Source organism: Pseudonaja textilis, chromosome 2 (assembly GCF_049901715.1).
Source record: "Pseudonaja textilis isolate UNSWEBS1 chromosome 2, rPseTex1.2, whole genome shotgun sequence".
NCBI classification, from domain to species: Eukaryota; Metazoa; Chordata; class Lepidosauria; order Squamata; family Elapidae; genus Pseudonaja; species Pseudonaja textilis.
Window position 1 is genome coordinate 152,350,955 of NC_141991.1, and position 25,165 is coordinate 152,376,119.

The following is a 25,165-nucleotide window of genomic DNA, read 5'->3' on the forward strand; positions in this document are numbered from 1 at the left end:
GACGTTTCCTTCTCTAATGGATTTTGACTGATAGGAAAAAAAAATGAGGAAATGCAAGATGTTACCTTCCTCTATTACTACACTTCTCAAGTTTGAATAGTTGTTGGAAATCTTACACAACTTCAGAAGTTAATTTCTGAATGTTGTGTAAGATTTCCCACAACTTAATTATTTACAGATTTCCATTGTTGGATGACTGCAAAAGCCTCTTTTTGGTAAAAATCCAATTTTGCTTAAAACCATCTACTTGTTTAACAGTAAATTGCATTGAAATCTGTGTTCAATTAATTGATAAAGAGATGGCAGAAGAAAGCTTTATGTAAAATTCCTGCTAGTTCTGGTTCATACTCTGAGGTCCTCAGCTATGTCATTACAGAGAGGAGAAATGGGAAGGGGTCCATCTTTCTTTGATGCATCGAAGTCCACCATAATGATGAAGCAAAATAGTGTGAAAATGCTTTGTAGGGAGATTTATCTTGGGATTTCTAAGGGGTACCAGTATTTAATATCAGAAAAGTTCATTTATCCAATGGCAGGGGAGCATCTTGTTTCATTTAGATTAGGTATTAGAAGAAACCGGTCATATTTTGCTTATCATGGATGGAGGAATGGCAGTGGTGTTGATTATTCATGATTCCTTTTGATATAGAGCTCCAGATTCTTAACCGTTGTACTTGCTAGAGCAGGCCAAGGTAGTCAACTTTTTGCAATGTATTTCCTTTCATATTCTTTTCCATGAACTAGGTTTGAAATAGAAGTTGAACCCATCTTTGGATCACTGGCACTCTACGATGTGAAAGAAAAGAAAAAGGTACTTCTTGTTTCTGATTTCTCTTGGATAATGACAAGAAGTGCTGCTCTCTGTTCTGCCAGTTAAGCACAGCAGAATGTCAGTTGTAGATTTTATATTATTTTCCTTCTGATACCTCTATCAAAGACATGGAGAACATTAACTGGATTGCTCTGAAGCACACAGGATGGATATCTAATTTGCACTTTCTTAAGGCAACATGATTTAGGTTCATTTCTTCCCCTAAATTTGTAGCTATTTACATTTCCCCTCTTCTAATGGATAAGCAGAAACATTCAGATTTTTGAAAGAGAGAGTTTGTGTCTTTAGTTGAAGCAGCAAGTTCCTAATGATTCTTTTTTCAATTACAAATTTCAAAGAATGAAGGATGGATCATCTGAGTTAAGCAGATGATGCATTGGAAATAGCAACAGTGAACTTTACTTCCTTGTAGGTTGTATCTTATTTGATCCCCTTTCAAGTTCCTGGTGACTTTAAACAGAATAAAAAACTTAGTGGGCTGCATGTCCTAGATGTTTCTGTCTTTCTCCAATTGCTCTCCAGTCCCGACTAGGTTTCCCATGAAAATTGTTTTGATTTTTTTTATTCTGTGTGATGTATTATTTCTTGTTGTAATAATTTTTCTGAAATCAGTAAATAATGTATAGGTCCCTGACCTATTAATCACACATAGCCTCCAAAACCCCATAGTTCTACAATATGTGATATCACCAATGGAATTGTGCTAGAATTTTCACTTCTGGTTTTCCCATATTGAGGAGAATTAAAGGGCAAAATGTGTGCCTTAAGTCTTGGGTATCCTTAACATCCTCATCAAATCAGTCGTTCATGGCTTGAAAAGGTTGAGTGAGAAAACGGGCACCCTAAGTCCCTGCAATGGCTAAAATAAGAAAAACAAATGCAACGATTTCATCTGGCTGAATGCCACTGGTTATGATTCCTGTTGCTCTAGGTAGGGCACAGGAAACAAAAGTAGCTACAAGGCCAAACCCATTATTTCCTCCTATGCTAAAACATCCCCTGGCTATTAAGCAGATCTCACAGAAAACAAAGGGAATTGTTTGTGTTCCCATGTTGTTATATGAAGACTAAATCCAAGTATCTACCAAGAATAAGCTAGATTTCAATATTATATTCACCAGAGCTACAGTTAAAAGTTTCTCTTTTCTGGATACTGAGATGTTGCCTTTTGTATTTTGGTTGCTGTGAAGTCATGAAGAGATTTGATAGTATTTTTTGACTGCTGTCCTTCTCTCTGTTTTGTAGATCTCTGAAAATTTTTATTTTGATCTCAATTCGGAACATATGAAAAGCCTTCTCCGAACTCACAGTGCTCATCCTGCCATCTCTACACTAGCTCGTTCAGCTGTGTTCTCTCTTACACATCCTTCTCCAGAAATATTCTTGGTGATCAAGGTGAGATGTTTGTTGCCTTTTTAATAGTCACACTCACAGCCATTCTAATGAATGCTGTGGAGCAAATATTACTATATATACCATTATTTCACATGAATGCAAAACGTTCATGCGTCTGTGAAGAAAGCATGTATTTTGGAATCCCTGATTCATCTCAATAAAGTTTGATTCTCTGAAATTAATGGATCTCAATAAAGTTGAAAGTCAAGAGGATGCAGCTTTAGTTTCCTCCAGTTATTTGTATGGGAGGACAGTCTCTTTTTATCTGCTCAGAAAACAGAATGTCAAATAGATTAGCTAGCCATACAATGTCCTTTCCTAGGAAACACCTAAGACCAACAGCAGACAAAAAAACGTTTCTTGTTAAGTAGAAGGTAAAAGATGCACCCATCTCCTCTGATATGCCATGCTCTCTGTCTTTAAAATGTAAAGAAAAGAGGTGCATTTTCTTAAATAAGTCTGATTTTGACTTTTCAGTTTTCAAAAACATCTGGCATTGAGATGTTACTTCTGATCCTTGTATGTTTTTCAAAAACAAGGGATAAATTCACAAATCCTGTTTAATCCTTATTCAGTTAAATTTATTATACCTTCTTCAGCTGGGAAAATAGGAATTGGATATAACTCATAGTGGGAGCACTTATTTCTAGGCTTTTTTTTTTAAAAAAAGAATGTTTCCCCCAAGTTTCTAACGCTAACCCTAACCCCCAATTGTTCCTTGGGTTTTTCACTTGTCTACTCAATGTTTTCTACTTCCAGTTTTTAAAGTAATTACATGCAGTTATTTCATGAAATACTCAAATTACAATACAATTAAATACTAACAAAACATGGCATGTTCTGAAGCCAAAGTCTAGTTAAGGATCCTCTCTAGATTCCCTGTCAATGAAAAAGAATTAAGTACATTCTAAGTAAAGAAAATATCCTTTGTTCTAGTCACACATATTTTGTTCCAACTGACTTCATACTGTACATACCATATTAGGCTGTTTAGGTATTTCAGACAGAGTGAATGTATAGTTGTTTTCTACAGCTTAGATGTTTTATCTCTCACTATCTCTCAAACGGACATAGTATCTGCTCCTTTCAAGGGATAATCACTTTGATTATCAATCTTCAGAGTGGGAGAAAGTGTTCAGTGTATGATAAACTGCATTATGAGGCAAGATGTACATTCAAGTGGAATGTAACAGCTAGTGACTAGTCCTTGACTTAAGACCATAATTGGGACCAAAATTTCCATTACTAAGTAAGGCAGTTAAGTGAGTTGTACCCCATTTTACAACCTTTTATGCCAATGTTCTTAAGCAAAATCGCTGCGGTTAAGTGAATCATGCAGTTGTTACGTCTTCCCCTATTCTTTGCTTCTTAGAAGTCAGGTGTGAAGTTCACAAATGGTGATCCAAGTGATCTCAGGATTCTGCAGTCATTGCAAAAATATGCTGGTTGCCAAGCACCCAAATTTTTATCAAGTGATCATGGAAATGCTGTAATGGTTGTAAACACGATGATCAGTTATATGTTACTTTTTTCACTGCTGTTTAATTTCAAACAATCGCTAAAAGAATTGTTGTGAGTTGAGAATTAACTGTACTAGGTTTCAATTAGTGATATTGGTGGGAATATTTTTTATTCTGTGAAAATTGTGTCACCTCTATGATTCCGTTACTAAGCACTAATGAAGAATTGATTCCCTCTTTACAATAATCATAGAGTTCATAGGTTCTCTACCTAGCTTTGATCTATCTAACATCAAACAACAGCTGGAAAATTGGTGATGACTATGGGGAATCTTTCTGTTCAGAAATGATGATGACTGCATTATTAATAACAGTGACAAGCTTTGATTCATGGGCTCAGTTTTTCATTCATTCATTCAAAAAGGATCCCATAACTGAGTGTCAAATCACAACTTGCACTTTTTTCTTAAAACATGTCTTTGCATATCTGCCTCAAGCTTGATCACATTAAGAGATTTGGGATGGAATTTCCTTGGAAAAGGTATAGTCCACAGAGCTATTGCATGTAATATCCTGTCTTCTGAACATGTTAACTTTAGATTCCAGCACAAAGCCAGAATTTTACAACAGAGTTAATGCCTATGTTATTTTTTTCATTCTTTTGAATTGCTAGCAAAAAAGAACTTTGTTAATAAATCACACTTGTCATTCCAATTTTATTCCCCTAGTATTGAAAAAAGCCATTTCTGAATATAGGACTAGTTGTCTCAGTTCTGGTTTTAAAAGTTGGTTTTCTTGTCTTGTAAATGAATAACACTTGAGATGGTGCTCAAAATATCTTGATTTTATTCTTTGAAACTTCAGGATATCTGTTAGATTATTTCTTCAGGATGTCTATTAGGTTTGTGACACATTGTGTAACATGTTTTCTCTTCCGTTATAGCTAGAGAAAGTGCTACAGCAAGGGGACATCAGTGAATGCTGTGAACCTTATATGGTCATGAAGGAAACAGATGCTTTGAAGGTAGATGAAATCCAGATGAAACTGACAGCTGTGTGTGTAATTCCAATAGAAGATAACGTAGGTAGTTCAAGGGTGAACTGTGGAATTCTTGGTTCTCTGAACTTGGTGGTTTGTTGCAGACATTTCATTCCAGAGTTGGTAACGTTAGTTTGAGTGTGAGGTTTACTGCCTGATTATATATAGTAGCTTGCTCTGCCAGATTGTTTTTTTTTTGGGGGGCGGAGGATATTTTGAAAATAGATGATTGTATTATGTAGGACAGACCTGTTAATTTAGCTTAATTTCATCTGAATCATTCCCCTAACTGCAGTCATTTTCACTGGAATAATAATAGTTTGTCATTCAGAATGATAATTTGGGCAGCTTTTCCTAACACAGTGCCTTCAGCTCACATAATTTTCTGCCATTTTGCCTTTTGTAGCCCAACACATCTACACAGCACAAATTTGGTTAAAATTGTAATAAGGATCAAACAATTAGAATTGAAACACAGCGATGGTGTTTTCTGCTTGTGCTTTCAGAACAAGGAGAAGTTGGAGAAGCTGCGAGTGACAGGAGAACAATTTTGCACCCGGTTGGGGCGCTACCGTATGCCGTTTGCCTGGACTGCCATCCACCTCATGAATATAATTAGCACTACTGGGATGCTTGAGAGGGATGCTTCGGACTCTGAAAATGGTTAGTCATTTAAGGCTGAACTCAGTGGAGAAGAATTATCTGCATTTGCATAATAATTTCTCTTTGAATTCAGTTCTACTTGTTTGGGTATTTAGGTCTTGGCCCCAAGATAGGATAGGAACGAATAATTTCTGGATCAAATTTAAAACTCTCTCTGTGAGAATGGGCACTGTGCCATAGGTGGTTTGAGTGAAAAATAGAATGCATAATGTGGGGTGATGAGGAAAGCTGTCTTTGAAAAGCATTTGGAAGCTGCAGCTCATGCAAAATGGAGTAGCACTGGCAGTTATTTGTGCTCCTCAGTCAGTGCACATTGCATCTCTACTCCATGAGCTGCACTGATTACCGGTATGCTCCCAGGTGCATTTCAAAGTGCTAATAATGACCTATAAAGCCATACATGGCATGGAATCAGGCTATTTCAGGGATACCTTTTCTGTCTGATAATGGTGGGGAACCTTTACACTGTTGAGCTTGATTCAAGAATGGACTTTGACCACTGGCCATGCTTATTTTTATTTTCTAAGTGGCTTCTGGCATTTTATGTTTCTATTTTTTATTTTGAGATTGTTGTTTTTAACTATTGTAAGCTTCCCAGAATCACTTAAGTCAGATGGGAGGCCATACAAAATAAAGTAAATCAAGCAGGGTAGATCTGTTGATAGATTACCTCATAAATGACAATTCAGTTCATGTGGGGAAACATTTAAATGAGACTTCACTTTAATTAACTCACTTTAAATTCTCAACTTAAAAATGTGATTCTAAATGAGGCTCTGAAATTTTTCTTAGTTTCCAAGAGTTTCTATTTATTTAGCATTAAAGATAACTTGCTGAAATACATGCTGTTTTTTTTTCCCTTTGGTCTTGCCAGCTATGGTGCATGGGCTTGACACATTAGAAAGTATATTATTCTTCCAGAATGAAAACGAAGATGCCTTGTGCCCGGCATCAGGAAGAAAATGCCATTCCTTTCCCCTGGCTGAGTCATTCTTTCTGATAGTTTACTAGCACAAGACAATTGCAGTCAACATAAAACTGACATGCAGGCATTCAACATGAGGATCCCAATACTGCAATACAGAGTGATGCATTTTATTTATGACCATGAGGGTGGAAACCAATTCTAAGGAAATCAACTTTTTTAAAAAAGAAAGGGATACTCTTTCAGTAGATTCACAATTAGAGATAAGCAATTTAAGTCCATCTTAGTGGTCATATTTCAAGGTCCCTTGTTTGAATGCTGTTTGCAAACTTCATTGTGTCTTGTCTCTGCTATAGTGTTCACATAGCTTTTTATATTCCACTGACTCCCTCTGGGAGCTTTGGAGATACCCCCTGACAAGAGTCATCAGAATATAGCGTTGTAATGGACTGTGATAGTTTAGGGCCCATTTTCAGGATACTGAGATTCCCTTCCAGGCAGATGTATTAATGGTTTGTGTTCTATTTCTTGGAGGCTCTTTTGATTTGCTTTTGTTTTTAAAAAGCATGAGAATAATTTTCAAAAATGGCTAATTGGTCCTCTACTCTCTCAGACAGATTATATGCAAACTGTAGTCTGTATCCCTTATGTTTGCCTTTGAAATAAGATTACTCTCTTTTTCTGTGCTGGAGATAAGGAATTTGAAGACCATAATAGTATCTCATCTAACTGTTAGGTTATTTCTTGCTTATGACCTCTAAGGGCAGGTGCATGCCTTTCCCATTGAACACACTCTTCTTTTGCAGAGCGCAAAGGTACCTGGAATGAGCGCAAGAGGAAAGCCTATGGACGCTTGAGTGTTGGGGAGGAGATGTGCAGCTTTAGCAACTTCCGTCCAGCCACCCTCACAATCACCAATTTTTTCAAACAGGTTACAAGTTAGAATGTTTTTTGGACTAGTCTCACCCAGAGCATCATGTAGATTTAACATTTCTGTGAGAATGTAGACATAGAATCAGAGGGGCTGTTTGTATGGCACTGTTTGTTTCCTCGATGCATCTGTGAAGTGGCTAAAGCATGAATTTCCAGAATCTCTTCTGGCAAAAATGGTAATTAGTCTGCCATGAAAGAGTGGGGAAATCCCTTTTCCTTTTCCTCCCAAAATGAAAATATGCCAGTGGGATGGACACAGAGTTCTTGCTTAATAGAATGGGTAAGCCCCAGGGTCTTAAAGGAAGGTGGCTGGGAGAAACAAAGCCTTCAAGATGCCCTTGTCTCCATATTCCTTGGCATGCTGCACTTCTAAAGTGTTTCTTTTTAAATATTGTTTTAATCAACATTAAAAAGATTACAGTTAACATATCTTTAAAAAGTTTAGTCATCAATTTGTAATGCTACATTTTAAGTAACTGCAGTATAACTATATGAATTGTATTACTATAGTATAAATATCTACATACTTTAGAAAAAAACTCTAATGTACTACTGGTAGTCCTAAACTTACGACTACAGTTGAGGCCAAAATTTCTGTTGTTAAGTGAAACATTTAAGTTAAGTGAGTTTTGCCCCATTTTTCTTGCCACAGTTGTTGAGTGAATGACTGCAGTTGATAAGTCAGTGTAGTGAAGTCCTTCACTGAAAAGTAAAGTCCTACACTTGGGCAAGAAAAACCAAAAGCACACATATAGACTGGGTGAAACCAGGCTCAATAGCAGTAACTGTGAGAGGGATCTTGGAGTCTTAGTGGACAACCAGTTAACTGAGCTAGCAGTGTGCGGTGGCAGCCAAAAAAGCCAATGCAATCCTAAATTGCATTAACAGAGGGATACCATCAAGATCAAGGGAAGTACTAATGCCACTCTATAAAGCCTTAGTAAGACCACACCTAGAGTACTGCATCCAGTTTTGGTCACCACACTATAAAAAAGATGTTGAGATTCTAGAAAAAGTACAGAGAAGAACAACCAGGATGATTAGGGGACTGGAGACTAAAACATATGAAGAACGGTTACAGGAACTGGGCTTGACTAGTCTAGTGAAGAGAAGGACCAGGGGAGACATGATAGCATGTCTTCCAATATTTGAGGGGCTGCCACAGAGAGGAGTGGGGGGGGGGGATGTCAACTTGTTTTTCAAGGCACCTGTAGGTGAGACAAGGAATAATGGATGGAAACTTGAACAAGGAGAGATTTAACCTGGAAATAAGGAGAAATTTTCTCACAGTGAGAATAATCAACCAATGAAACAGCTTGCCTTCAGAAGTTGTGGAAGCTTCATCACTTGGGACTTTCAAGAAGAGATTGGACTGCCATTTGTCAGAAATGGTGTAGGGTCTCCTGCTTGTGTGGGGGGTTGGACTAGATGACCTACAAGGTCCCTTCCAACTCTGTTAATCTGTTAACCTGGTTGTTAAGTGAATCTGACTTTCCCCATTGACTTTGCTTGTCAGACGGTTGCCAAAAGTAATCACACAACCTCGAAACACGGCAATGGTTATAAATATGAACCAGTTGCCTAGCATTGGAATTTTGATCACATGATCATGGGGATGCTGCAAAGGTCATAACTGTGAAAAATGGCCATAAGTCACTTTTTTAGTGCCACTGTAACTTTCCACTGTCACTAAATGTACTGTAGTAAGTCGAGGACTATCTTTATATCTCTATAAACAAGAGGAAAAATAGAAAGAAAATCATACCAAATGACCTAGGGAGAAGAATAAAACCAAAATGACCTCTGTAAAATTGAAAAACAAACCCTACAAAAAAAACTGAACAGATTAATCTTATTAATCAAATCAACACATTTTCAGCCTATTTTCAGTACAAAGCAGATTTGAAGGCTGAGAGTCTTGGCATGTTGTGCCCTCTGTCTTGATTTTTGAATATTGAAGCTCTGTATGAACATTTGTGGGTGAGAGGTAATAGAGAACATTCATGAGAGGCGTTATTCATTATACTAGTGAATGCCACCTTATTTGTTTTTCTTCTGCCTCTCTTCATTGTCAGGAAGGTGATCGTCTTAGTGATGAGGACTTGTACAAGTTTCTAGCAGATATGAGGCGCCCATCTTCTGTCCTGAGAAGACTCCGTCCAGTTACAGGTAAAATAGGGTATTGTAATACCAATCTCTGCCCCTTTATGTTACTTCTTCTATCATGATCTTTTCTGAATCCCAATGTATTTCAAATTGTGTTATGAAGTAGAACTGAACTGCCAGTTTTCAACTGGTACTTTGGAAATTGCATTGTGGTAAATGAAATATCCATTCCTCAAAGTACTGAAATAGCTACATTCTCTAGAGAGCTCAGCCTGATGAAGTCAAAGGCTTTTATTTATTTATTTGTATTCCACCTCTATTGTTTTTACAAATAACTCAAAGTGTTGAACATATCTAACATATCTTCCTCCTCCTATTTTCCCCACAACAACTCAGTGGGGTGGGCTGGGCTGAGAAAAAGTGACTGATCCAAGGTCACTTAGCCAGCTTTCATGGCTAAGGCTGGATTAAAACTCACTGTCTTTCTAGCCTGATGCCACTAGACCAAATTGACTCTCTTTTGGCTATGCAGGCATCCATCCACAAAACCTGGACTCACAAAGCTATCAGCCATGCAGAGTCACTATATTCATTCATTCATTCATTCATTCATTCATTCATTCATTCATTCATTCATTCAATTTCTATATCCACCCATCTCTGCCAATGGTTTTTGTAATCTAAATCCCAGTTCTATGGCTAATGGCTAATCCATAGTTTTTCAGAATTCCCTTGACTCTTCACACATAGAATTAACCCCTTCACACATAGATCTCCATGCTCAATGCTAAGTTAGTTTACTTTCTTGTCATTGCATCTCGTACAATGAAATCAAACACCATTTTCAGTGTACATCATGACCATGAAACTAAACACAAACACACATCCTTCACACTCCACACATTGAATTGAAAACCCCAACACCACACCAACACTGCACTCTACATTAGAATTCAACAGAGCTACTGCCCTGGAATAGAAGCTGTTTTTCAGACTATTTGCCCTTGTTTTTATTATTCCGTACCGTCTGCCAGATGGTAATAGTTAAAAAAAAGGTGCCCAGGATGAGATGGATCTTTAAGAATGTTTTGAACTTGCTTAAGTCAGCGAGAGCTATAAAGCTCTTCCAGAGAGGGGAGAGGGCAACCAGTGATCTCTTGGGCAATGATGTTAACCCTCTGGAGTGCTCTCCTATCTGCCACTGTGCAATTGGCAAACCATACAGAGGTGCATTAAGATACCCTCTATGGGGCAGAAGTAGAAGGTTACCAGCAGTTTTCCATTTAGTTGTTTTCTGAGAAGTCTCAGGTAGTTTAATCTCTGCTGGGCCCTTTTGACCAGTGCTGCAATGTGAGCACCGCAGGTAAGGTCCTCTTTTATGGTAATATCCATAAAACTGGCCACTTGGTCCACTCGGTCTCCATTGATAAGCACAGGCTGGATGTCTGATCTGTTCCTTCTATAGTCCACTATAAGCTCCTTCGTCTTATTGGTGTTGAGGACCAAGTTATTGTCTCCACACCACGAAAGCAACCGGTCCACTTCATCTCAGTAATCAGACTCATCCCCCTGGAGATAAGTCCCACCACATGGAAATACTATTACAAAACAAAGCATATTATACCTTAGCATTGTACATGAAGATCTGTGTGTGAAGGGTCAGTTCTATCTCTGCTAGTTCCAGTAGTCTAGCTCTTGTTCTGACACCTTCTAGTGCTCGCTCTTCAGCTTCAGAATGGCTTCACATGGGATATTAAAGATGGATCTCAGCGTCTCCCCATCTTCTAGTTGTCCATGGTCAGTCCTTGTGCTTGATGCCTGTCTAGACATGTTGCTCTGTATGTACAGTAAATCATTCTTACATTCCTATTGTTTTTGCATCACAGCTCAATTCAAGATTGATATTTCACCAGTGCCAGAAAACCCCCATTATTGCCTCTCACCTGAACTGTTGCATGTCAAGCCCTACCCTGATTTGCGTGTCCGACCCACCAAGGAGATCCTTGAATTCCCTGTTCGAGAAGTCTACATCCCTCACACAACATATCGGTGAGCAAACATCTTGTGACATTGCAAGTGTAGTCTCTGAGAGAAAAGAAGCTCTGTTTTGGATGTTTTTTTACTTTCTTACTCAAAACTTGCAAGAAAAGGCTTTCCTTCCTTCTTTCTTCTTTCCTTTCCTTTCCTTTCCTTTCCTTTCCTTTCCTTTCCTTTCCTTTCCTTTCCTTTCCTTTCCTTTCCTTTCCCTTTTTGTGTTAAAATAAAACCCTTATTTAAAAGTCTGCAGGAGAACTTAAGGAATAGCAATAGCACTTATATACCACTTCATAGTGCTTTACAGCCCTCTCTAAGTAATTTACAGAATCGCCATATTGTCCCCAACAATCTGGGATCTCATTTTACCGACCATGGAAGGATGGAAGGCTGAGTCAGCTTTGAGCCAGTGAAATTCGAACTGTCAAATTTTTGGCAGTCGCCAGACATAGCTTGCAGTCCTACATTTAACCATTGTGCCACCATAGTTCATATGATGATGTCTCTGCCCTCAGCCAGCATAATGAAATCCAACAGGGATAAATATGCTGATTATCTACTGGATTACTTTCTTCTTCTGATCTCTTACTAGTTTATCTCTATGTCTACAGGGCTAGTCATACTTAAGTGCAACGTAAACTCGTTTCAGATTCCCCCATTCAGTCCTCTGTGGTTCTTCATCTGAAAAGGGACATATGCAGTTGCATTGGACAGTTATACTGTCCAGCCTTTATAGAGTATGGAGGATAGATCTTGTTAAATATAACCTCATGTTTGTTAACCAATAACCAATATGAGATAAATATCTCCCTTGTCAGTGATATGAGCACTGTAATAATCTGTTGTTACATGTAGGAGTCAACTCTGCCAGGGCCACTGGTATCATTTGATATGTGTAATAGTATCCTCCCTAAGGAATATATTTTCCTCTTGTCTTGCTTTTTTCTTGAATCCAGAGCAGCATTTTTTTTTCTGTTCAGCCTGCTGTTGCACATGGGCCTTGAGGAGAGGAGAGATTGGTTCTTACAGGAGTGCCCTTGCATGCTGTGCTTGAGACAGCAAACACTGAAGAGCTTTCACTTCTTTCACTGCATGTCCTCTATTTGCCTTTCATAGACTGATCTCCCCCAACCCTTTCCCTCATCCATTCTTCTAAGGTGGGCCTTCTTAGGAAAGAGCTTTATTCATGTGGATGCTTTCTAATGTGCTTGGCAAGGTCTTATAGTACCACTAATTAAATTACAATGGCAACTTGGCTCTCTAGAAAAGGAACAGCGTACCAGAAAACTCTTGTATCTATGGCAGGTAGCCTGTTTATTCTCTTTATCAGCTTTGCTAGTGAAATAAGTTTGTGCATCGAAGAAAAGCTGTAAGAATTGGGAGTAGGGGTGGGGGGTTGGAATTGATACAGCTGACCAGTAGGAATTATCCCTATAATGCTCTTGGTACTGAAGAAATGCCAGCTAATAACTCAGACAACTCTAATCCTTGCCCTAAGACCTCTGCTGCACAGACTGTTAAATCAGACATCACCTTAAAAGGGATCTGGGTAAGCTGAAAATAAGCTTATAAGATTAAAGCAGATTTGATTGCCATTGCTGAAACTTAACTGTATGCTGCTTGAAAGAGTTGGTTATTTTATGCTTGGTCCCATGTGAAGTGTACTGTGTGATTTTTTATTAGTTACAACTATACATCATAACAGCTTTATGCCATTCCTTTCCGGGAGCAGAGAGACAGGCTGGTGAAGCTTACCCAGCTGGGACTAGATATGAGTGTGGGAACTCTTCTCAGAGAGAAAACTGGCATGTGAGTCCCTCTCCAGTTTAGAAGCTAATATGACTTGAAAAAAATTACTCCTCTTAACCCTGGGCAGGCTTTCACTAGTCGTTGAAATTTTTTGCAGTCAGAGACATTAATTCTTCCAAGCCTTCATATATTTTCTCTTTGCATTCTAGAGTGTCATGTGGCCAAGAGGGTTTTGTATAATTTATCATAGGAAGTGGGTCTTGCTGTCACACAGAGTTATGTTACCTAGTTTCGGTAGTGAAACATCTGCAAGAAAACAGCCAAGCTTAGAGAGCATCAGGATCCCTCATTTCAACTCTGAGCTACAACTATTATCCTTTATAGAGCTGCAGCTCCCAACATAGTGGAAACAGGAAAGTTTCCATGATCCCAGATCGCCTGCAAAAGTTAGTGTAGGGCAGTTCCTCCCTATGGCAGTAAGGGCCTCCCTTCTGGTTGCTTGTATTAGTCAGGCAAGTGAACTATAAAGAGAAGCAGTAAATATAATTGGGAATGGATTTTGGTGAGGTGGAAGATGATCGGGTATATAGATGGAAGGTACAATAAGAAGTCTCATGAGTTGTTAGGTCTTTAAGGCAATCCAGACAAGAAGCACATCCATGAATACTACCACATTTCCAAAAAATATGACCTGTTCAATGTTTCAATATATTATTCTAGCACCTGTAACAATACATACAAAATAATTCTATTGATATTCTTTGCTTTCATCCAGTTTATATCATTCTAATGTTAATACACCTGTTTATGTTAAAATGTGTTCTTAAAAAAGGATCTTCTCTCTCTCTCTCTCTCTTTTTCTATCCATCATCTCTTGACCACATCAATATTTTAAGTCTCATTTTTTTTGACTTGCCTCCCATATTCTTCTCTTGGATCTTTGTCTCTATCTACATCTACGTTTACATCCTGGCTGTTCAATCTAAATATTTCTCCCATCTCTTCTCTCTTCCGCTGTCTTAACTTTATGACTATCTGCTCTGATCCCTATCTCCGTTGCCAAAGCATCTTCCTGCTTCTCCAATTCTTTTTTTAAATCTCTTAAAATGTTTTCCCCTGGTAAGCTTCATCAGTAATTGTTAATATTATTGATATCTCAGATAACAGATAATCAGAGTTGGAAGGGACCTTGTAGGTCATCTAGTCCAACCCCCCACCCAAGCGGGAGACCCTACACCATTTCTGACAAATGGTAGTCCAATCTCTTCTTGAAAGTCTCAAATGATGGCGTTCCCACAATTTCCGAAGGCAAGCTGTTCCATTGGTTGATCGTTCTCACTGTCAGAATGTTTCTCCTTATTTCCAGGTGAAATCTCTCCTTGTTCAGTTTCCATCCATTATTGCTTGCTGGCCTTCGGGTGCTTTCGAAAATAGCTTGACCCCTTCCTCCCTGTGGCAGCCTCTCAAATATTGGAAGACTGCTATCATGTCTGTCCTGGTCCTTCTCTTTACTAGCCTAGCCAAGCCCAATTCCTGCAACCGTTCTTCATAAGTTTTAGTCTCCAGTCCCCAATCATCCTGGTTGCTCTTCTCTGCACTTTTGCTAGATTTTCAACATCTTTTTTTATAGTGTGGTGACCAAAACTGGATGCAGTACTCTAGGTTTGGTCTTACTAAGGCTTTATATAATGATATTAGTACCACTCTTGATCTTGATTGTATCCCTCTGTTAATGCAATTTAGGATTGCATTGGCTTTTTTGGCTGCCACTGCACACTTCTGGCTCATATTTAGCTGGTTGTCCATTAAGACTCCAAGATCCCTCTCATAGTTACTGCTATTAAGCCTGGTTTCACCCAATCTATATGTGTACTTTTGGTTTTTCTTGCCTAAGTGTAGGACTTTACTTTTCTCTCCATTGAATTTCATTTTAGATAGGGCTCAGTGTTCAAGTTTGTCAAGATCCATCTGGATCTTGAGCCTATCTTCTAGGGTGTTAGCTATTCCTGCCAGTTTAGTATCATCTGCAAATTTGGTAAGTTCCCCTTCTATTCCTTCATCTAAGTTGTTTATGAAGATATTGAAGAGTACTGGACCTAAGATGGAACCTTGTGGTACCCCTCTGCTTCCTTCCTTCCATGTAGACATAGACCCATTAAGGACTAATCATTGGGTATGGTTTGTCAGCCAGTTGCGAATCCATCTAGTGGTGGTGCTATCTATTCCACTTTTTTCTAGCTTACTAAGAAGTAGGTTATGGTCTACTTTGTCGAATGCCTTGCTGAAATCTAAATATACTGTATTATGTCCACAGTATTTTGCTGGTCTACTAATTTAGTCACTGTGTTGAAGTATGAAATAAGATTGGTTTGGCATGATCTGTTTTTAACAAACCCGTGCTGACTGCTAGTTATTACTTTACTTGTTTTTAGATGTTGGCAGATCTGTTTTTTTATTATCTTTTCCAGTATCTTCCCCGGTATTGCTGTTAGGCTGATTGGTGTATAGTTTTCTGGGTCTGTTTTTTTTCCCTTTTTTGAAGATGGGAACCACATAAGCCCTTTTCCAGTCCTCTGGTAGTTCCCCAGTGCTCCAGGATTTTTGAAAGATATGGTGCAGTGGTTCTGAGATGACCTCTGTCAGTTCCTTTAAAACTCTGAGATGTAATCCATCAGGCCCCGGTGATTTGTGTTCATCAAGATCAGACAGGTGTTCTCTTACTATTTTTTTGCTTATTTTAACTTTTATTTCTGATCTGTCTTTTACAGTTACTGTATTTCCCCATGTATAAGCCACCCCTTTTTTCCAAAATTTTCAAGCCCAAAAAGTAGGGGGGTGGCATATACAAAGCAGGTACACTTTTTATACGTGAAAAATGCATAAAATAATAAAGTAGGAATAAACTGGTTTTCCAGCAGTATGCTATACTTTTTTGTAAAAATTGTAAGTGACGATACGATTACGAGTGCGAGTACGCGATAGAAATGCATACGCTAGGCATCGGCCTGAATGCTTCGTTCCTACTCTCGTTCCGATCGTAGATTGCTAGCGCCGCCCGCACCGCTTCAGGCGTCATGACCGAAGTTGTAGATCTAGGACGTCGAATTTTGTTTCTTTGTAAATTTTCTTTCTTCATAACTTGTTTCTCTAATAAAATATTTTTTTCAAAACTTCACAGTCCAAAAATTGGGGGGGGTGGCTTATACAAAGGGGGTGCTTATACATGGGGAAATACGGTATGTTTTTGGTGGGTTGAGCTATAGTTTTATTTTTGCGTGAAGACAGATGCAAAGAATGAGTTAAGCAGCTCTGCTTTCTCTCTGTTGCCTGTTACTTCCTTGCCATCTTCTCTGTTTAGTGGACCAACTGTTTCCTTGATTTTTTTCTTGTTATTTATATGTTGGAAGAAACTTTTTTTTATTATCTTAGACTTTTGTTGCAAGTCTTTGTTCGTTCTGAGCCTTTGCTATCTTGACTCCTTCTTTGCAGATTCTGGCTATCTGCTGATATTCTGCCTTAGTTGTATGTCCTTCTTTCCATTTTTTGTACTTGTCCTTTTTTTCTTTCAATTTGCCAGAGAGATCTTTGTGCAGCCATGCTGGTTTCTTCTTGGATTTCTTGTTTTTCTTTCTCAGTGGTATTGTGCTGGTCTGGGCTTCTATGATCATACTTTTTAGAGTTTCCCAAGATTCTTGAGTTGTTTTCCCCTTTAGGATTTTCATCCATGGAATCTTTCCCAAGTTCTCTCTGAGTTTATTGAAATCAGCTCTTTTAAAATCCAAGACTCTGGTGTCATGATGTTCTGTTGCTTGTGTTTGTGTTGTGTTGAATTCTAGTATGACATGGTCACTCTCACCTAAGGTTCCTGCAGTTTCAACAACCTCTATCATTTCTTCTCTGTTTGTAAGAATTAAGTCCAGTCTGGCTGTCCCTCTAGTTTCACCCTCTACCTTTTGGACAACAAAGTTGTCAGCTAGGTTGGTTAGGAACTTATTTGATTTCTCACTTGGTGCAGAATTAGTTTTCCAATTGATATCAGGATAATTGAAGTCTCCCATTACTATTGCCAAAGCATCTTTCTGCTTCTCCAATTCTCTTATTAAATCTCTTAAAATGTTTTCCCCTGGTTAGATTCATCAGTAATTGTTAGTGTTATTGATATCTCCTCCTTGTTGTCTTCTTTTCACTGATTTCCCAGTTCTGCTTCTTCCTCCATCCCTTCTGCTGGCTCCTTCTTTTCCTGAGCATCTTGGTCTTTACTCATTATCCCTTGTATAATATTTTCCACTTTTTCGTCGATGCCATCTATTAATTCTATAGTCACCTTGCGTTCTTTCTGTATCATATCTTTTATGCTTTGAAACATCAGCTCCGTCTCATTCAAAGTTCTACTCCTTTCATCCATGTATTGCATCTTGTCTTGTTTAATAAATCCCACTTTTGGCCAATAGCCCAAGAACCCTTTATTCAAAGCTGAGGCTATTCTTCAGAATGCACACTAACCACAGTTCTTTATGTCTCACAAATAGTCAGTCAGTTCCACTGAAATAGTTCAGAGAGTTATCCAAGCCTCCTTAAGTCACTTTTATAAGTTCAATCATATAACATAATATTTCGGGGTCATTTTAATTAAAAATCTTCCTTGTTCTCATATTTAAATCTCCAGTGGTCTTAGGGTAGGTGAATATAACCCAGTAGGTATTTTCACAGTCCTTCAAAGAAATCTTCCCAGTCTTGTATATTTTTCTCTCATCAGCAGATGGCGCCCCCTGCATAGCAACATTGTTGCTGGTAGATCTGATTTTAATTATTTTGAATTGTAATTCAAATATAAAAGCAGTGTTAATTTTTAAATCTGTAATTCCAGCATTTTAAAATGCCTTCTCAATTCCACGTCTTCCCAGTTTGGGAGTCCAATTTCCTGTATTTTTAAAGAAGAAAAAAGTTTTTCTGTCTCTCTCTTTAATTCTTTTCCTTCTGGTTTGATAATTTTCTCAAAGTGTTTACACATGCTTTAACAAATAATTCTTATTCCCCCCCAAGTTTTTTATTTTTATAAACATATCAATGCGTGAACAGTCTGGCACTTGTGTGTCATACATTTTGATACAAATAAAATAGTATCACTTATATTTTTCATTTAACAAGCTTATATAATTCTAGTAATAATACACATTTTTATTAGATTATTATCAGATCCCTAGACTGATGCTGCCATTCACCTGGGAGGAAAGGCGGGGTCCCCAAATATACTTCTTTCTTATTACCTCTGACAACTGCTATTTTATAACCTTTATCCTGGCACCTAAGCGCCCTGAGATTTTCTCACCTTTTGGGAAATGTATAAGGGAGGGAGGGCCATGTGGGTTTTTTCACTCTGAAGGCAGGTGGAAGATGAACCTGGGAATGCCTGCTTATCTGGTTCTCAGGACAGTCATTACCATAACATCTTCACACCTGTGGATTGGCTGAATCTACACTGGACTGGAGGTTTCTAATGCCTTATTTCTAAGTGTATTGCCTGAGGGGACTTAGAGTGCTTTGCTTTGGTTCTGCTATCACTTCTGCTCAATAAAAGGTTCCTTCTGAAATACTAAGTTTTTAAGAGTTTTTACTTTCTTGAGAGAGAAGGAGAGGCAGGACCTTACAATTACAATCTTTCATTATTTAGTTATTCAGTATTTCAATGTGTTATTTTTATGCAAATCAACCTATTCTAAATGTCATATCTTTTAATACGAATAGAATATTATTAACCATATTATTACATTTACCAAGCTTATATAATTCTAATAATAATACAAACATTTATGTTAAATTAAAATTTCCATTATTTGCTTGTTCAACTTATATTCCTTCATTATTTGGTTATTCAATATTTCAATATGTTATTTTTATGTCAATCACCATACAGAGGGGTGGGGCTTCACAGCATTACCAGTCACAGGGAACAGACCTCTCTGCTCCTGTGCTGGCTTTTCCCTGTTTGTGGGCTCCGAAAGCAGCCAAAGCCACCTTGTAGGGGTGGCGAAGCTAAGGAGAGGTGCTCTGAGAGGTCGCAGGAGAGATTGCAACTCTCCTGCTGAACCGCAGGGCTTTTTTCCCTCTATGCCAAGGTGAGGAGAAGAGGCAGTCTAAGATGGTTGCCATGAAACTGGGACAGCCAATGACCATCTAAGCACAGTGCAGGAGTGGACTTTGGGAGTGAACTGGGTGATAAGAATTCTTTTTATTCAAATTTTAACCCCAAAAGAATATCCAGGAAAAGAGACGTTCACAACTATTTTTAAAACTAGAAGTAACCTAGCACTTTGAGAAAATTTTAAAATTGTAGGAAAAGAAGTAAAGGGAAAAAGCAGAAAAAAGTTAAAATATAGAAAATTGGACTTTCAATTTGGATAGGCACTGCTTTGGATAGGCATTTTGAAATGCTGGAATTATCTACTTAAAAGTCAACATTTTTTTTTACATTGTGGGGAAAGAGAAAAACTGGTTGATATTGAAATCTAATCTAAGAGTACCACCTGCTGATGAAAGGAAGAATAACATACTCCCAAAATGGAAATATTTGATTACTAGGGATTTAAATGTGATAACAAGAAAGACATCATTAAAATGACCCCTGAAAATTACAAAACAAGACTGAATTTATACAGGGACCTAAGGAGGTTCTGGAAAACGTATGGGATTGTCCAGAGGAACAGGTTGAGCAATTTTGAGATACAAAAAAAGTTAAGAATATTGAATTTTTTGAGAAGTGACTATAGGTTTGAATATATGATCTTTGGATTATTGGACAAAAGAGGGACACAACAAAATTTAACAAAATGCTTCATCAAGAAGAAAGGAGTGGAATTTGGGAAGAGATGGCGTCGGCAATTCAAAGTACAATGGAGACACTGACAAGACATTTTATGGAAATTATGAACTGAATAGAGAGCATAGATGGAATGCTGGGAAATATAACCCAAAGGACAATGAGTGATCAAGACGCCCAGGAAGAAGAGGAGCCAATTGAAAGAGTAGATGAAAAAATGGAACAGACAAAACAAATGAAACAAATAATAAGGATTGATAACATAAGCCAAGGGGAGAGTACTCCAAGGAAATAAAAAAAGGAAACGGAGAACTAGGAAGATTCTTCTGGGAGAGAGATAGGGGCAAGAGTAGATATTTTGAAAACTAGACAATGGAGAAGGGCAGAGAAGGGGAAAATGTTTAAAATGAGTAGCAAAGATGTGGAAGCAGACAGAAATAAAGATCCAAGAGAGGAATACAGGAGGCAAGCTAAGAGACGAACAATTAAAGCGGATAAGATATGATGGTTAGAAAGGGAATATGTTTAAATATAGTAGTGGCACAATCAAAGTTAAAATAAGGATGGAAACTAGAGAGGGGGGATTAATACACATTTTATATAATAAGGAAAAGTAATAATAAGAGGGGAAATTAGAATTTGAATGATGGTATTATTAAATATACTTAAATAATATGGTGACTGGAATAAAAATAAGATATTGAACTATTGATTAAATAAATAATGAAAGAGTATAATTCAATATGAATATGTGTATGTTTGCTAAATGTAACAAATATGATTAAAAAATACTTTATTTGTATTTAACAAATAATTCTGAGTTAATAGTTCCCCTGAACTTTCTCTTGGGGTTAAGTTTTAGTAAAAAAAGGATCTTCTCACCCAGTTCCACATTATTCACTGAAATCTGGTCCAGCACAAATAGGTGGTCCTCGGCTGTCCCAGCTTCATGGCAGCCATCTTGGGGCTGCCTCTTCTCCTCGTCATGACTGAGAGGGAAAGAAAGCCACAGGTCAGGCAGGAGAGATGTGGCTCTTTGCTTCACCATCCTTATAAGGTGGCTTTGGCTCCTTTCGGAGCCCACCAACAGGGAGAACTCAGAACGGTAGTGCAGACCCACTCCTTATATCTGATCTCGTCGCAACATCAACCTTCTTTTTGCAGAGCCTCCTACTGGAGGTCTATCCAGGAAGGAACAGAGATGGCTGTCTGGCACATTAGGAGGCTTAAGAATATGAAAGCCAGCATAGCTCTGATTGGTCTAGTAGAGTGACTGAAAGCTGCTTATATAGAGAAAGTGGGAGGATTTCAAGCGGAAAAATATAGATGATTGTGGACTTGGGATCTTTCTGCCTCTCTGGCTATGAATGAGTCAGCACTGTTTTCAAACTTGGCTCTTATTCTACTCTTGATCATTGATGGGGCACAAAGACCCTCTCTTGGGACAACAGACTTTCACAAGGCTAGGCAGGAGCCAAATTATGACAGAGATGTTCTGTTTGTTTTTGGGAATTGCACAGCTTGAGGATAGATGTATTTATCCTGGCTGGACTGGCCAGAGGAGCAGTGTTATATAATTTTCTGCTGTTTGTGGGGCTGGGATAATCTGAATGTCTGTACATCAGAGTTGTCAATGCCATGCCTCTGGTTCTTTCTGTGTAATCTCTCTCTTTCTTCCACCTTTCCAGGAAAACAATTCACATCTTTTTTAAGATGACAAACAATACTGGAGATCCGATAGTCTAATAACAAACTTTTTCTAAAGTGTATGAATCCTTATTCTCAAAACACCATCTCCTAATTATGAAAGGCACGTATAACCAGCTTTAGAGAAACTCAGAAATTTATAGAAGTATAAACAATGAGGGGTGCAGAGGAAGCTACAAAAAAATTCAAGAACTGAGCATGTGTTGTTGTGAGCGCATAGCACAAAATATTGGAATATAAAATGAAAAACTTGGGAAGCAAAGAATAATAGGATAATTCTGAAAAACAGCAAAGCTAGCAGCAGAACGGGCATTCCATGTGAAAACATTCTGATTTGGAAGATAAAATTTTCTGCTTCTATGGCTTCAAGAATAATACATTCCTCCTTTTTCCTCTTGTGTCTAATATTTTTCTTTTTCATATTTTTTTTCAGGAATCTACTGTACATTTATCCACAGAATCTGAATTTCAGCAGCCGTCAAGGCTCAGTGCGAAACATTGCAGTGAAACTACAGTTTATGGCTGGAGAGGATCCTAGCCAAGCCATGCCTGTGAGTGAGACCCATCCTCAGTTGCTTCCTCCTGCCTTTCATCCATCACTGGATTGTGGAGCAGAAGGGAGCCCCTGAAGAGACCGCCCCAAATCTTGACTCAGTTTTCATGTTTGATTCAGTTTTCATTCAGGGTGGGTGAGGGGTTTCATTTATGACCAGACCGGCAACTTATATTCCTATAATTTCTATTTTCATAAAAGAAAATGTATTTTGAGTTTAGAAAATAACCTCAAAGTGCAACATTTTCCCTTATGAAATTTTTGCTGTATTTGCAGCAGATTTAATACTCAAACCATGGGGCTTTTATACTAATGGTTGTCTGGTGCTTGCCAGACAATTTAATAGCCAGTCAGGGTTTATCATTACAGTATGACCTGCCAAAAAGTTTGATAAGTTCAGAAGAAATCATGCTGAGTAACCAATTTAAGGGAGATGCTTTCAATTCAGTTTTCCTTAGAAATGTTCCTGCAAAATAGCAATTTGCTTATGGTTTCAACCAGAGCCTGTTACAGAGCGTAAATCTGCAACTAGGGTTTATGAAAGTTCTTAAGGGAGAGTTTCTGAAAGATCATGTCTGTGTTTCTTAGTGGAGTTGGGAAAGTATTGGATTTTGTTGCCTTGATTGTAAATGACAATGTTATAATAGCCATTGAAAATACTTGAAAGGGTGTGAAAAAAATTCAGCTCAATGTAGCAGTAGGTTATCCTTATGGTATTTCTGGACTTGAATAATCCAAATAATGTAAGAAAGGAAAGGATATGGATCACATGGAGATTCATTTTCTTCCCAGACATGCCAGAATGGAAAGTATTGAAATGCAGCAATAACAATAGCACTTAGATTTATATACCACTTCATAGTGCTTTACATCTCTCTCTAAGCAGTTTACAGAGTCAGCATATTGCCCCTAACAATCTGGCTTCCCATTTTATCAATCTCAGAAGGATGGAAGGCTGAGTCGACCTTAGGCCGCTGAGAATCAAACTGATGGCAGTTGGCAGCAGTTCGATTCTCACCAGCTTAAGGTCAACTCATCCTTCCAAGGTCAGTAAAATATTGTTGGGGATAATATGCTGACTCTGTAAATGGGTATATGTGGTATTTGTGGGCAAATAATGAAAATCGTATGGCTTTTCTAAGTGCTTGTTTCACTGGTGCTCATGCTCCCTCCCTTGATCAGATGAGTTTCATGCTCTCTGTTCCTGACTGATACTGTTTTTGCTTCTCCTTATGCTTCAGGTTATCTTTGGAAAATCAAGTTGCAGTGAGTTTGTCAAAGAGGCTTACACAGCTGTTGTGTACCATAACAAGTGAGTCTTTAGCAACCAGATTAGGAATTGATGGTGGCTGTAAATAGGTGGTTGTTTGGTTAGTCTACACTTAACTATGCAAACTTTGCCAGAAAAAATGATCTTTGATTTCCTGTGCAGAACTTTATCACAAATATGTAAATAAGAAATTTTGTAAAGTGTTAAATGGCAGCTTTCCAACATCCCTGTCCACAGATCACCTGAGTTCTATGAGGAGTTCAAGCTGAAGATCCCAGCCAATTTGACAGACAACCATCACCTGCTTTTCACCTTTTATCACATTAGCTGTCAACAGAAGCAGAACACGCCTCTGGAGACTCCTGTTGGTTACACAGTGAGTTTCAAAAGTAATGCGGAGTTACAAGGTTGCACCTGTGATTCATTGTAAAAGGGCACCAGTTTAAATCTCCACTATCTTCCCTTGCAAAGAAACTCAGATAAAGGGACAAGAATCCCCTGCTTTAAGACTATCAATAAATTTTGCCATGAATTGAGAGTATCTGTCATTGTATATACAGTATTCATCATATTTGATCAATTTTTCTGGAATGCCCTTTACAGGCAGTCCTCAACTTACCTTCATTTGTTCAGTGGCCATTTAAAGTTACAGTGGCATTGAAAAAAGTAATATATGATCATTTTTCACACCTATGACCATTGCAGTATCCCATTGGTCACATGATTAAAATTCGGATGCTTGCCTGTTGGCTCATATTTATGACGGTTGCAATGTCCTGGGATCATGCGATTACCTTTTGTGACCTTCTGACAAGCAAAGTCAATGGGAAACCAGATTCAGTTAGTAACAACCATGTTATTAACTTAAAAATTGAAGTGATTCCCTTAATAACTGTGGCAAGAAAGGTTGTAATATGGGGCAAAATAAGGATTCCCTTCCAAATTGTGCTCAGTGGGGTTTACTGTTGTCAATACCAATAGTAAATTGCCTTAAATATGGAAGGTGGAATAGTTGGAGAAGAAGAATTCTTTTGTTCTATGTTCTGTGTGTGATTGTAGGTCTGCTTTTCTTACTAAAACTGATCTGTGGGACAGGAAGAGAGGGTCGGATTGCAGAGGAAAAGTGGCAAGTGAAGATGTCAACCTGCAACTTAACTTTGCCTGTTTTCTCTTTCTAGTGGATTCCTCTCATGCAACATGGACGGCTAAGAACAGGGCAGTTTTGCTTGCCAGTGTCAGTTGACAAGCCTCCACCCAGCTATTCAGTGCTCACTCCTGATGTAAGTAAAGAATGGCTTTGTTTTCTTAGAGAGCAGAGGCTGAAAGGCCTTTCCTTACCTGGGCTGCATTGTGAAAGATGCCTCCTTTCTCACTTCTTACTCCCACTGCACTTCTCTCAATTTGTGCCAGGCTTTGACAGGTCAGACTAATCATAAGTTTTCATTTTTCAGAATTGTAGCCTGTTTCACAATGACTACTAGACTTTCCACTGGCAGAACTTTTTATGCATTTTGTTTATAAATCTTTTCCTGGTTTGCTTCTCTGTAGGTGCAGCTACCTGGCATGAAGTGGGTGGATAATCACAAAGGCGTCTTCAGTGTGGAAATTCTGGCTGTCTCCTCTGTTCACACTCAGGTGAGAGGACAAGTCAGTGGTTGATCTCCTATGTTGCTCTAGGAAAA

The 25,165-nt window shown here is 38.3% G+C and overlaps 1 protein-coding gene across 11 annotated transcripts in view; it reads left to right on the plus strand.

Moving 5' to 3' along the window:
* DOCK6 (dedicator of cytokinesis 6) overlaps positions 1–25,165 on the plus strand; it is a 187,360-nt gene that overhangs the window by 38,077 nt on the left and 124,118 nt on the right. For all 11 annotated transcript variants that reach the window (XM_087925984.1, XM_087925987.1, XM_087925985.1 and 8 more), the window contains exons 8-19: positions 745–811; positions 2,078–2,227; positions 4,631–4,711; positions 5,233–5,389; positions 7,121–7,245; positions 9,323–9,416; positions 11,240–11,402; positions 22,094–22,211; positions 23,455–23,525; positions 23,721–23,859; positions 24,662–24,763; positions 25,032–25,118. In XM_087925984.1, coding sequence (XP_087782110.1) covers positions 745–811; positions 2,078–2,227; positions 4,631–4,711; positions 5,233–5,389; positions 7,121–7,245; positions 9,323–9,416; positions 11,240–11,402; positions 22,094–22,211; positions 23,455–23,525; positions 23,721–23,859; positions 24,662–24,763; positions 25,032–25,118 — 1,354 coding nt within the window. The remainder of the gene's footprint in view (positions 1–744; positions 812–2,077; positions 2,228–4,630; positions 4,712–5,232; positions 5,390–7,120; positions 7,246–9,322; positions 9,417–11,239; positions 11,403–22,093; positions 22,212–23,454; positions 23,526–23,720; positions 23,860–24,661; positions 24,764–25,031; positions 25,119–25,165) is intronic.